The sequence below is a fragment of the Colletotrichum phormii genome (assembly GCF_030913505.1).
Source record: "Colletotrichum phormii strain CBS 102054 chromosome Unknown BDP81scaffold_1, whole genome shotgun sequence".
NCBI lineage: Eukaryota > Fungi > Ascomycota > Sordariomycetes > Glomerellales > Glomerellaceae > Colletotrichum > Colletotrichum phormii.
The window spans coordinates 3263357-3276072 of NW_026851443.1; the positions used below are offsets into that span (position 1 = coordinate 3263357).

Genomic DNA, 12716 nt, shown 5'->3' on the forward strand with positions numbered 1-12716 from the left:
GTTGGGTTGAAGTTCCGCAGTTACGCAGGCTGGCAGGACCCAATTCAGGCTCAGGGAAGGGAGATCCATCATCCAGTGAACCTAAGGTGGGACGAGAGGTGTGCACGGTGAGCCGTCCAGTCAGTGCCAGTCTTGCCAATGTCTGTCAAGGTTAATCAACCCATTGCCTGGCGGCAGGTTTTTGCTTAAGTTGGGCAGCCATCCATTAGGTTATTTCGTCTTCTCAACTCCATGGGGCAAGTGTACCTAGTGTTCGATCCTGGTGCATCAAGTTGTCTCCAGTGCCTGCCCGTGTAAGGTACATCTTCACATACCTATGTAGGTAGGTACATATTGTCCTGAAGAAGGAGGAAGACTGAGAGAGAGAGAGAGAGAGAGAGAGAGAGAGAGAGAGAGAGAGAGGCAAAGAAAGAGGAAGCTGCGTGCCGGCGCGGAGAAGAAGAAACGGGCATGGCTGGGCAGCAGCCAATGATAATCACAAAGTATTAAAGTTACTTGGCACACCCGCCGTCGCCGCTGGTTGGTATCAGCAAATACCGCGGACCCAACCGCGCTAGTCTCATTTGCCGCTTCTACGGTGGAGAATCTTCACGTGGAACTTCCATCGTTGGGCAAATCTTCCAGGAGGAGCCCTGCAGCCACTAATCACTTTGGCAAGCTGTGGTGACCACTGGTGAGCCCGTCTGCCTGTCAGACCGGGCCCTGAAATGCTGCAAGCCAATCCTTAGCTGCTTGAGCCTGCTTCACGCTCACACGCTTTACTTTTCACTGATACCCTTGCCTCTATGCTCCCGAGTCCCCTCCGCCTTTCGGTCAGTCACTGCCAGTCTTTGCTACCTGAGCAAACTCGTTGAAGACTCGAGTCCACGTCTTCCATCCTCCTCCTCCTCTTCCTCACCATCCTGCCCGCACGCCGCCGACCTTACACCATCCATCCCGCGCTCAATTGTCTCTCCTTCTTCCCTTCGCCTCTCCCCTTCACTCTTCTTCTCTTCGTCTGTGTTGTTTCCTACCTCAAATTTTAAACCAAATGCCCACTCCGACTTCTCTAGCCCACGATGGCCTACATCGAGCCACGCCTCATCCACCTACTGAACGATTCCACCACGCCACAGCTCGCTCACGCTGATCTGCCGCCTCTCCGCCTAGCCTTTTCTCGTCCCTCCGAGAGGCCCTTCCCACTCGAGCCCGAGACCACCCATCGCGAAGAAAACATCAAAGGGCCCTCGCTTGCCACCAGCCACGGAGCCCCACCACAGAATGCCGGCATCCTCGACGACAGCTTCTCCGCACGAGATTCACGAAAGGATGACGAAGCACCAATCGATCGGGGAGCAGTCAACAGCACCGCGCATTTACAATTGAGACTGCTGTTGGGCGAGGACCGAGATAATGCAGACTCCTCCTTTTCTCTCAGCAAGATCCTCGACGAGGTGCCCGAAAACAAAGATGATTCCGCAACGAAGAAGAGGCACCGCAACGTTGCCACCAAGGACGATTTCGTGCAGCTACCACAGCCCGTTAAGAAACAAAAGCCAATCCAACCCCAGGTCATGCCGACTATGCCACCCATCATCAATGGCTTACACGAACCTCCTCCCGATGCCGCGCTGTTTCCGCCCATTGCCTCCAACGACTTCAACGAACCCGAAAGCAACCAGCTAAAGCCACTCCGAGATTTTGCGCCTGTGCCCGAGGAAAAGGACATGGAGATTGAGGTCGAGAAGCCCGCTGAGGCCGACTCGACAACGACCAAGAATTCGAAATTTAGTGGTGGCAAAACAAGGAAGAAGGCGATGAAGCCGAGGAGGAAGTGGTCCGAAGCCGAGACAAACCACTTACTACTGGGTGTCAACCGTCATGGCGTTGGAAAATGGACCGACATCCTTGCAGATCCCGACTTTAACTTCAATGACCGAACTGCGGGTGACTTGAAGGACCGGTTTCGCACCTGCTGTCCGAACGAGTTGCGCAGGACGAACAGCGAACCAAAGATTGCAACTGCTGCTGCTGCGGCGCCGCCAACGACCCCGACCGAACCAAAGGCCAAAGCGAAAACAGGACTACTTTCCGAAAACATACTCATAGCACAAGATGAGGCTATGGCGAGCGAGCAATCCCAATTGACCCAGGCTGAAATGGACGCCTTTCCTAAAATGAAGAGGAGCAGGGCGCACCGCAAGAAGCTGGAGGATCTAGCCGAGCTAGGAATACACGGTCCATTCAAGAAATCTCACAGACGGGAAAGACGACCTTTTACCGACCAAGACGACAAGCAAATACTCGAAGGGCTGGATAAATATGGACCAGCCTGGACCAAAATCCAGAGAGATCCACGCTTTAGTCTGTCTGGACGACAACCGACAGACCTTAGAGACAGGGTTCGGAACAAGTACCCCAGTGTTTATGCCAAGATTGAAAAGGGATTGTTCCAACCCCAGGACGGGCGAGGGGGCGATACCCTCGAACCGACGGTTAGCATGAGCATCTCGAACACTCTGCAGCCCAACAGGCCACCTCCCATGGAGGCGGCATTGAATAGAACCAATTCCAAGGAGGACCTCCCCAGGTGGCCTCTCTCTGTCATTGACAATGGAGAACTACCTGCCAGCCAGCAGGCCTTCGACTTTGGCGAAACGACCACGGCGACATTCATGGGAAGTGCGGGAGAGATGGATATCTCTCGCCTACTGCTGGACGACTCACAGGTCGCTAGCTCGACTGCGATATACGCACCCGATCAGACGTCTGAATCGACGTCACCTTAACGTACCATTGGGTGTTGAAGCCTCAACAGCCCTTCGACAGCCGGATATTCCTCCTGCTGCGTCATTTGACAACGGTCTAGCACGTCTGCTAGGTTCCGACCTGTCAGCTTGTGTGCGAGAATTTGTATCGAACATTAGAATCAAAAGTGCTGCGTATTGTTTGCTTGCGTGGCGTATATGGAGAAATGGAGCGCTTCGCTGCCCGAACGGTCGTTTCTGGACATAAACTTATACCAAACTGGTTTTCCGTAATCACATTTTGGAGATACGGCGCATGGTCAGATATCTTTGGCCAAGGATGGACAAAAGGGGTTCGGGAGTGAATTAGATGGACTACGGTCGTTTCTGCGCAAGAACGAGATAGTGTTCAGGACAGGCCACTTTGGGCCATCAACCGACTATCTTAGTAGAGTGTCGAGACCTGGGCACTGTGAGCTAGAAAGCACCAATCGCTAGATGATTGTACTGAATACGGTGCACATGACCGATGCGTACTTATTATGAGTCTGGAAAACCTACACGGTTCGCCATGCCAATGATGGAATTTGAAGGTTTCGAAGAAGAAGAGACAGCTGCTTCTGCGTCTACCTTAAGACACATTCGGACACCGTTCTTGTACTTTTGGTGGGGCCGCTGTCATCGATCCTACCCGTCAAGCCCGTGTTGCCATGTGCCCGTCGTGAACGGGACCCACAGCCGCCGAATCAACGGAGCAGGAAAGCCAAGTGGAGATTATGTACACGGACCATCTCGCTTAATCCAATCGACCACTGACCACCGCCGGATTATCGAAGCCCCGCCCCTCCTTTTGACCGCCCAGAGACACAAGTGTAGGGTTCGAAAAACCTACGCCTCACAGAAAATTTCCTGCCCGATCCCTCTGTACTCCACGTCCCGTTCCGTTATTGAATCTGAGTATCTCGACTTCGACCTTCACACCCACCGACCAGATACCCCCATAGACTAATCGGCAGTCAGACAAAATGGGCAAGGGACTGTAAGTGCTTGATACCCAATCCTCAATTCCCAGGTCATTGTCGTCGTCGATGCGATTCGGATTCTTATTTGGTGCTCGAGCGAGTTTGACTTGCCCACCGCGACGAATTGGAGAAGAATTCCGACGACAACATTCGAGAACTTGATCAAGGACCTCCGCGATACGAACAAATATTCTGACAATGCCCTCACAGCAAGAAGCACCAGAAGCGCCTTAGCGCGCCTTCGCACTGGCTCCTGGACAAGCTGTCCGGAACCTACGCTCCCCGCCCCTCGGCCGGTCCTCACAAGCTTCGCGAGTGCTTGCCGTTGATCGTCTTCCTCCGCAACCGCCTCAAGTACGCCCTCAACTTCCGCGAGACCCGCTCCATCCTCATGCAGCGCCTCATCAAGGTCGACGGCAAGGTCCGCACCGACATGACCTACCCCGCCGGCTTCATGGACGTCATCACCATCGACAAGACTGGCGAGAACTTCCGTCTCATCTACGACACCAAGGGCCGCTTCACCGTCCACCGCATCCAGGCCGAGGAGGCCGAGTACAAGCTCGGCAAGGTCAAGCGCGTTCAGCTTGGCCGCGGTGGAATCCCATTCTTGGTCACGCACGATGCGAGAACGTGAGTTTGCACACTCTGCACTGGTTCTGTCAGACATCATTCAGCCGTTGGATCAAGCTTTGGTCGATTCGTCATCACCCAAAATGCTCTCTTGTTCAATTCCTGGAATAAGACTTCCCAATCATACAAAATCCCCTTCCCTTTTGAAGTGGGAGGGAGGCGGAATTGCAACGTCAAAAAGAAGAATATTGGCCGATTACGAAGGAAAGAGATTGGAGCTACATCCGACGGCTGTAATGTATCACCCCATCCGAACCCCCTTTGCTGACTCTTCTCTTCCTCTGCAGCATCCGCTACCCTGACCCCCTCGTCAAGGTCAACGACACCGTCAAGATCAACCTCGCCACCGGCAAGATTGAGGACTTCATCAAGTTCGACACCGGCTCCATCGCCATGGTCACCGGCGGTCGCAACATGGGTCGTGTCGGTGTCATCACCCACCGTGAGCGCCACGACGGAGGTTTCAACATTGTCCACATCAAGGACGCCATTGACAACACCTTCGCCACCCGTGAGTCCAACGTCTTCGTCATCGGCTCCGAGAAGCCCTGGATCTCCCTGCCCAAGGGCAAGGGTGTCAAGCTCACCATCGCCGAGGAGCGTGACCGCCGTCGCGCCAACAACCTCGCCGGCAACTAAGCGATCATTCTTCCTCTTCTCCTACGAAATGATGAAGGTTGCGCGTGAGTCTGCTGCGTGTGTTGCTGCGGCGTCAGGGTTGTTGTTCCGAAAGGTGACGCCTTCGCTGCATTGCTACACACTTTCGTGAATGTCTCTCGGGATGGACACGGGTTATTTGGGTCGGGCAAATGGGATTGAGCATGATCAAACAAAAATTACGGAGTCTAGGGCTGATTTTAGAGTTATCGGCTTTGACTACCCGGCAGATAGCTGCTGCCAATACCAAGCCATTGAAGGTCACTCTTCCGCCCAATCTTGAGTTCCCATATGCTTCGCTTGTGATGTCGTCTTGTGAATGCCATCTTATGCCACTTCGCTATTAGGATACCTCGATGTCATCATATGTTGTCATACTATGTTATGTTATTGCCGCCTGCGATACCTCCCACCGGTTCCATACAAGACTGCCCACTGAGAAGTTGGATTCGTTCAACGCATATCTAGACCTTGAACATTGCCCTGTGTTCAATGGTAATTGTGGCTACCTCTATGTTCCGAGACATGATGGGCCTTGAACTCAACATATCATCTCCACGAGGTCCCTCTGGGAACTGTGAAAGACTTTCGTCACGTAGCTCGACCCTAGAGGAACAATTTGCTCCAGTCCAATCGCCATGAGCCCCCATTGCCTTGCACCAGCACCACATCCTCACTTCGACGCGTCAACCACAAGCCATTGATCCGCCAAGCCGTGCCTACCCTCTAGTTCTCACCCCAACATCTACATCACACCCCTTCCCTCAAATAATTCCCAAGGGAAGGGGGGGGGGGGGGGGGGGGCAGGTATTTCACCAAGGCACACAGCCGCCGAGAGGAAGTGTGTGTGAGAGAGGGAGCGAGCGAAGGACAGAAAAGGGCTGTAGTTACATCGGCAAGTATCCAAGGGCCCAACCCACTCACTCATTCCCACACGGAAAACCACCGCACGGTAAACGGTCTCGTGCCCTCTGCTGCATGCTTGTATGACGCAGGCTCACCCAACAGTCCGCGTCGGCCTGAAGCCACGAATATGGTTTATGACATACTGTGCAGTATTTCTTACACACACACACTCACTTCTCTGAGGTGCGTTTGTGTGTCTACTGGTATCTGCCGTGGATGACTGTGGGGGAGGGGGACCTTTCCACGGGCAGCAGGATGCTAGTAGGGTATCTGAGGTAGTGTTGTCTACCCCGAGGAAGTTCTCACCGTACCCCCAATCGATTGGTCATTCCATTACGAATTACGAAATGGGCACTCCCTTTTCGTTCTTGCTGCCGAGGGGAGGAGGTATTGGATAACTCTCCCCGAGTAGGGAGGGGGAAACGCGAGATTCTCGTCCTGGTTAAGATTCCGATACCCCGACTTTTGGCCCTGATCCTGATTCTGGGGTAAAAAGGCGCCCCGGTACTTGCTTACCGGCGCATTGTAGGCACAATGGTGATGAACTTGACGCTTCATGGAGTTTTTATTTATTTATATCACAATTCAAAATCGCTTTGTGCGTTTCCCTAGGGACGCAGCATTTCCAACAAGGCGGCTTGTGCCTGAGCAAGTCACTAGCAGCTGATCCCAAATCATCCTACGGACGCGGTTTTGCCAGTTTCTGTATTTGAGGGGTGGACAGCCCCAGCCTCGTCTCCACGGATTTTTGACCACCTGGAAGTGAAAAAGGCCCTGACTACATCCCGTTCGGATAGTAATCCAGGTGTATCGTGTCTTGAATTTCTACGCACCTTGACCAAAAGGGCACTCAGGTATCCGTAGTTGCTCTCGGCTACCGCTTCTCGTGTCCAGACCTTGTGGAGGTGGAACATTCCCCCGCCATTGTGGTCGCCCACAAACCCCGCCGTAACACCCGCACTGCGGCACTGCGAGAATCCACCAGCAGAAACTGGTCTCGGGAGACGACGTGCTACGCCAGGCGTTGATGAACGAAACCCCCCATCTGCCATGTCCTTCAAAGACTCTAAAGAATAACATAAACATTCCGGTCTATAGCCAAGTGGAACGTGTTTGAAGGTTCAAGAGGAGGCAATAGGCGTCATTGACTGAAAGTCAATTTGTGCAGCTTACGGACGCAATGATCTTCCCCTGAACACGCCCGGCCAGGCTTTGGCAATAAAACAAAGGAACTCCACACGAACTACATCAATAACCAGGCGGCGGCGAACATGCCTTCGGCGACTTTGCCGCCGAATGTAAGACACGACCAGCCAGTCGGGGGACGCGCGGGGGATACAATGCAGTTGCCCCGGCACATGGCATTGTTTCTCTGCTTTGTTCTAGAATCCTTATGTTTGTACGGCTGCGGAGACTCCACGGCTTGTGGATCAAGCAAGGCAGTCAGTCATGCATTTTCGTGGTCGGTGGCAGCTCCTGACAGCGTTTGGGGATACCATGGTACATCCAAATTGATTATCCCCTTGGAAAATAGGGGGGAAAATCGTAGCTAAGAGCCAGATGCGACATATCGGCTACTGGCTGGCGCTGAAGATTCCGTACATGAGGATCATGAGATGGGCTCCTTGACGATACTGGTTGATTCGAGTACAGACAGAGGAACAGCCCAAAGGAAGTCCTGCGAGCGGCTTTCCTGCTCTGCGCTGGGGGGGGGGCATCCGACTTCTGATCCTGGCCTGAGTACCTGGAAGTCCATGCAGCATCCAAGCTACCTTGGTTTAGAACCGATGATCGAATCTCATCGATTATTGGGGTCGCATGGCTAGCAGCAAGGGGGGGTTGCGTTGCAGGCTTGCGGCGTGGGAGGTACGCATCTAATGATGCACTGAAAATCCTTTGGGCAGGTCGACAGGAGGGCTGAGCGGGCGTTAAGAGAGGGGCGTTTTTGTCATCGGAAGCCGCACAGTTCTGGGGTGAGAAGTGGTTAAATGTTGCCTTCTTCGTAATGGACAGCGATGCCGCTGCCTGACGAGAGAACAGGATGTTTAATCTGCCCTTGAGCTGCGATGGTTCCGCAAAGCCCGACTCTCACAGCGTGTGACGTCCAGTCTGGGTCACGACGCAACAATGGTGCACCTCGGACACATCCCTGACATAACTCAAATTCCCGATGATGGTGTTTCCTAGAGGTAATTGTCAGGGTTAGTGTAATTGCTTACCACCTTCGCCCGCAATGGAAACCCAAGAAACAGGTGAGCTTATGTCACACTGTACTTTGGGAGTCAGACGACGGCAACATCGTGTACTGCAGATGGAGCAAGAGACTGAGCTGCTCTGCTTGGTTGCTTCGGCCTTCGTCGCCTATTTGCCGTGGGTTCTGTTATCTTGACCTCGGAAAACCTCCGTGTCGGCGCTGCCATCGGGAGCGGACTTCCGGGGGCACACTCAGTAGGTGGGATAGCCAGCACCCAAGGTCCTCATCTCGGAACACTCCTCTTCGTTGAGTTTCCGCTGGCAGACTGTCAAACCCCCATGCCCGCCCTTGATCCACCAGGCGAGTGCGACCTCGCAGTGGATGGTCTCTGTGAGAGGATGCTCAGAAACCTGCAGTCATATCCACAGACGAGAAGACATGTTCCAGCCGGCAAGCGGCACCCTGACAAACGTCTTGTTTGGCTGGCCCCGGAGGCCAACGGCCTGCGTCCTCGGCGGTCACCGTGCGCCACCGTTACCCCTCGTGCGAGCCCCACTGCGGACTCTACACCGACCAGGCCGGTGCGCGGGGGTTCGTCAGAAATCAGGGCCCTTTTGTCGCTCACAAGAGGCTGGAAAATCGTGGTCATGGGAAGAGATTGAAATTTTCTCGGCCCCCTGTACCCATGCTCTTGGTTGGGGGTACGCCGGTACGCCTGCAGTCTCTCGTCAATGGCATATTTGAGTATGCTAGACTTCATCAGTCTTGTCTTGCCCCGTCTCACCGTCGTACAACTCAACGGCAGCAGGGCCATCTTCGAACACGAGGTCCGTCAGCCTTCCGAACTCGACACTCGATTCGCTTGCTAGTCGTGATTTGCGGCTGCCATTGCCGCGAACTTGATTACGTCGGTGAGAAGTCCAACCCAAAGGGTGGGATGCCGTTGGTAATCAGACTTCCAGTAGACCAACTGCGGAAGGTTGTTGCTGCCCCCCATTCATCGTAGCTTAAGCCACCCCACGAAACGGGGGTCACACCTGCATCACAACCCAGCATCAGTCCCTACTGATGACGTGAAATGCTCTACCTTCGTTCATTATCGGGCTCGTGTCCATGCTCACTCGGACCTTTGAAGCTGGCCACATTTTCCGCGTCAACTCCGATGCCCCTGTTTCTGTTCTGTTCCCGATTTGTTGGTTTTCCAGCCGTCACCCAGCGTCGCCGAGAGATGCTGAGCTACACCAAACCCGGAGGTCGCGAATCGATATCGAATCTGTTCATCTATCCTCGCCGTACCGTTCCGCGGGGAAATGTTCCATTCACCGAGAACATCGACGACTTCGGATTGTTTCACCTTCGGCATCTTCCCCGCCTGTGCCCCGGATCCAGGCCCGATGTCATCCTCTTTGTTTTGTCTCTGGCAACATAGCAAATCCAAGCTCGCTGCTCCACATGGAAAGCTTGCCCGGACTGGTGCTAGTGAGGCGAGGTATTGCAAAGTACCTCATCGTGGAAAAGTCCAGAGTCTTACCCCCGCTGACAACTCAGGGCTACCACCTTTGCTCACTCGCTAGCCATGCTTTCGTCTTTCTAGCCCGCCGGCTCTTGACTTCTTGACTCTTTGGGCCTGTATTCCCCTTCTCCAGTGTCATGATTGGTTGCAAGAAAGTCTTCTATGCACCCACTCCCTCTGCCTTGTCTGCACCTTGTTCCCAAAGTGGGATGCGGTACGCCCATGTACTTGAGATTCGGGTCATGCTCTCTCAACTTCTTCCACAAAAAAAAGGCAGAGAGGCATCGTTGTTAAAGGCGAAGGGCCCCGTTGTCATCCACCATACCCACTTGCCCCAACACTCAGCTTCTTAGCTTGCTTCGTGGGCGATTGCGACATTGGCCGTGGATTGGGATATGTGGTCGACGATTTCGCTCGCTTCCTGGATATAAACACATCGTCTTCCTCTTTCTGTTTGGTTCACCGTCCCGGCTTTGGTTGTCATAGACTCGTTTTCGCGCTATACACAAACGCTTTTAGCAAAGGGCCATTCGGCAGCCCTCTACATCGTCGTCATTTGGCAGACCGACATCTAGTCGACATTCGCATCGCCCTGCAATCCCAATATTAGGAATTGTCATCCACAACTCTCCGTTGGATTCGACGTTTCCGGCACAAAATCAGAAGCAGCGCAGACCAATATCAACCTCGAACGCCGACGCAAGCCATCTCGCCGACGCAACCCACCACTATACCCTGTCGATTCCAGCATCTTACCCTGGTCGTCTTCTTGGCCAATAGCAGACTTTCTCCTCGAGGAATCGGATTTGTGTCCGTGTAAATGGCCCTCATCCCCTGCATGTCGGCCAAACTCTCTGCGAGGCCCCTTCTGAGCCATGGCTTGAGGGGCCGACTCGCTGGGCCCACTCTCCGCGCCGGTCGGAGCTTTTCGGCCACGACCACCCGGCGAAGCAGCCCCCGGACCAGCTCCGAAGGTTCGACCAACACCGCACAAAGCGGTTGGCATGGGAAGTCGGTCTGGGGTGTTGCTTTGGCCGCCGGTACCGTTGGCTGGGGTCTTGCTAGCTCGATAAAGGACAATTCTGCCAGCGCTGGCTTTCTTCCTCTTGGCAGCGCTCTGCTTTCTCCGGACGGTTTGTCTCGCCCTGTGACTTATGCAAGCATGGCCGAGATGGAGCAGGTATTCTAACCCCATTAAGCGAAAGAGTGACGCTTCTAACCCAGCGTGTAGGCCTTGAAGGAGATTCGAAAGGAGCTAGGGGGCGAGGATATCATTTCCACGGACCCCGACGATTTGCATGCTCATGGGTATTCCGAATGGTCGTCGACTAATCCTGATGGCCTTCCCGTTGCTGTTGCATACCCGCGATCAACTGAGCAGGTGGCGACAATCGCACGAGTATGCTTCAAATACAACGTCCCCATCATTCCTTACTCGGGTGGTTCCAGTCTGGAAGGAAACTTCTCGGCACCCTACGGGGGAATCAGTGTCGATTTCGCCTTTATGGACCAGATTCTCTCCTTCAATAAGGACGATATGGACATTGTCGTACAGCCGAGTATCGGATGGCAAGACTTGAACGAAAAACTGGCAAATATGGAGAGTGGTCTCTTCTTCCCTATCGACCCGGGTAAGCCAAGATCAGCGTAGTGTTCGCCATGAACGAGATCTCTAGAACTGAACATAAGACAGGCCCAAGCGCAAAGATTGGTGGAATGATCGGTACAAACTGCTCGGGAACCAACGCCGTTAGATACGGAACGATGAAGGATTGGGTGATCAACCTCACCGTTGTTTTGGCAGACGGAACTGTGGTCAAGACTCGGAGACGGCCAAGAAAGTCTTCTGCCGGCTACAACCTGAACGGGTTGTTCGTAGGATCTGAGGGAACACTAGGCCTCGTGACCGAAGGTGAGTAGGACTAGGCAGATGGTCTGGTTCCAGCTCGTCACCGCTTCCTTGAGTGTTTACTAATAGCTTTCAGCAACCCTGAAGCTCACTGTTGTGCCCGAAGACTTTTCAGTTGCCGTGGTCACATTCCCTAGTATTAGAGACGCTGCTGCGGCCGCGGCCGAAGTCATGCGCAATGGTATCCCTGTGGCGGCCATGGAGATCATGGACGAAGTCCAAATGAAGGTCGTCAATCTAGGTGGTGCAACAGCGCCTCGTGTCTGGCAGGAACTCCCGACCCTGTTCTTCAAGTTCTCTGGTACCAAGGCCGGTGTCAAGGAGAACATTGGCCTCGTTCAGAAGATCACCAAGAACCACAAGGGTGGTAACTTTGAGTTCGCAAAGGACGCGCTCGAGCAAAAGTTGCTGTGGTCTGCCCGGAAAGAATCACTATGGTCGATGTTGGCTCTCCGCAAGGACGGTGAAGAAGTTTGTGAGTAGCTCGTTATCTGGCTTTGGTCAGTACCGGGGGAACTATGGACTGACAATGCGTAGGGAGTACTGATGTCGCTGTCCCCTTCAGCCGTCTGGCTGACCTCATCGAGATTAGCAAGAAGGAGATGGATGACATGGGGTTGTTTGCAAGTATTCTCGGACATATCGGCGACGGCAACTTCCACGAAAGCATTATTTACAACCGGACGATCCCCGAAGAGAGAGAGAAGGTCGAGAAGTGCGTCCACAACATGGTAAAGCGAGCAATTGAGATGGAAGGGACGTGTACGGGCGAGCATTCGATCGGCTGGGGCAAGAAAGAATCGCTGCTTCTTGAGGTTGGCTCCGATACCCTCGACGTAATGAAGTCGATCAAACGCGCGCTGGATCCGAAATGGATCATGAACCCTGGAAAAATCATGGACATTCCTGAAGGCTCAAGGACGAACCAAGATTACTCCGTATAGACTTATGGTCGTTTGATATGGGGTCGACATGAATGATGTGGGATGCCATTAAGAGCGGCGGATACCACTGAGAGTCGGATTGGTGACTGAGTAGGGCTTCGGATGGACGTGATGGAAATTCTCGCCATTACACAGGCATTTGGGATTGGTCTGCTTGGCATTGTTCTCTGATCTGGTGTCTAAAAAGCGTTACTTAGGTGCTTGCAACGATC

The 12716-nt window shown here is 53.6% G+C and overlaps 3 protein-coding genes across 3 annotated transcripts; all 3 read left to right on the top strand.

Annotated features, from left to right (window-relative positions):
- Positions 1-1058: 1058 nt before the first annotated feature.
- On the top strand, positions 1059-2768 carry BDP81DRAFT_307353 (MYB DNA-binding domain-containing protein; the record flags this gene model as incomplete). The annotated part of the gene is made up of 2 exons (XM_060583356.1): positions 1059-1688; positions 1737-2768. The coding sequence occupies 2 exons, from the start codon at positions 1059-1061 to the stop codon at positions 2766-2768; spliced, it is 1662 nt and encodes a 553-aa protein (XP_060452106.1).
- Positions 2769-3625: 857 nt separating this feature from the next.
- BDP81DRAFT_414089 (ribosomal family S4e) lies at positions 3626-5315 on the top strand. Its single transcript, XM_060589334.1, has 3 exons — positions 3626-3765; positions 3959-4381; positions 4669-5315. The coding sequence occupies exons 1-3, from the start codon at positions 3752-3754 to the stop codon at positions 5018-5020; spliced, it is 789 nt and encodes a 262-aa protein (XP_060452107.1). The 5' UTR covers positions 3626-3751; the 3' UTR covers positions 5021-5315.
- A 4923-nt stretch (positions 5316-10238) lies between these two features.
- On the top strand, positions 10239-12594 carry BDP81DRAFT_14913 (glycolate oxidase). The gene is made up of 5 exons (XM_060581902.1): positions 10239-10831; positions 10883-11282; positions 11345-11563; positions 11637-12035; positions 12098-12594. The coding sequence occupies exons 1-5, from the start codon at positions 10472-10474 to the stop codon at positions 12502-12504; spliced, it is 1785 nt and encodes a 594-aa protein (XP_060452108.1). The 5' UTR covers positions 10239-10471; the 3' UTR covers positions 12505-12594.
- The last annotated feature ends 122 nt before the right edge of the window (positions 12595-12716 follow it).

Coding starts and splice junctions, on each gene's coding strand:
- BDP81DRAFT_14913 (XM_060581902.1), top strand. CDS start 10,472: ATGGCCCTCATCCCCTGCATGTCGGCCAAACTCTCTGCGAGGCCCCTT. Junction 11,564..11,636: donor ACTAGGCCTCGTGACCGAAG/GTGAGTAGGACT, acceptor AATAGCTTTCAG/CAACCCTGAAGCTCACTGTT. Junction 12,036..12,097: donor CAAGGACGGTGAAGAAGTTT/GTGAGTAGCTCG, acceptor GACAATGCGTAG/GGAGTACTGATGTCGCTGTC.
- BDP81DRAFT_414089 (XM_060589334.1), top strand. Junction 4,382..4,668: donor GTCACGCACGATGCGAGAAC/GTGAGTTTGCAC, acceptor CTTCCTCTGCAG/CATCCGCTACCCTGACCCCC.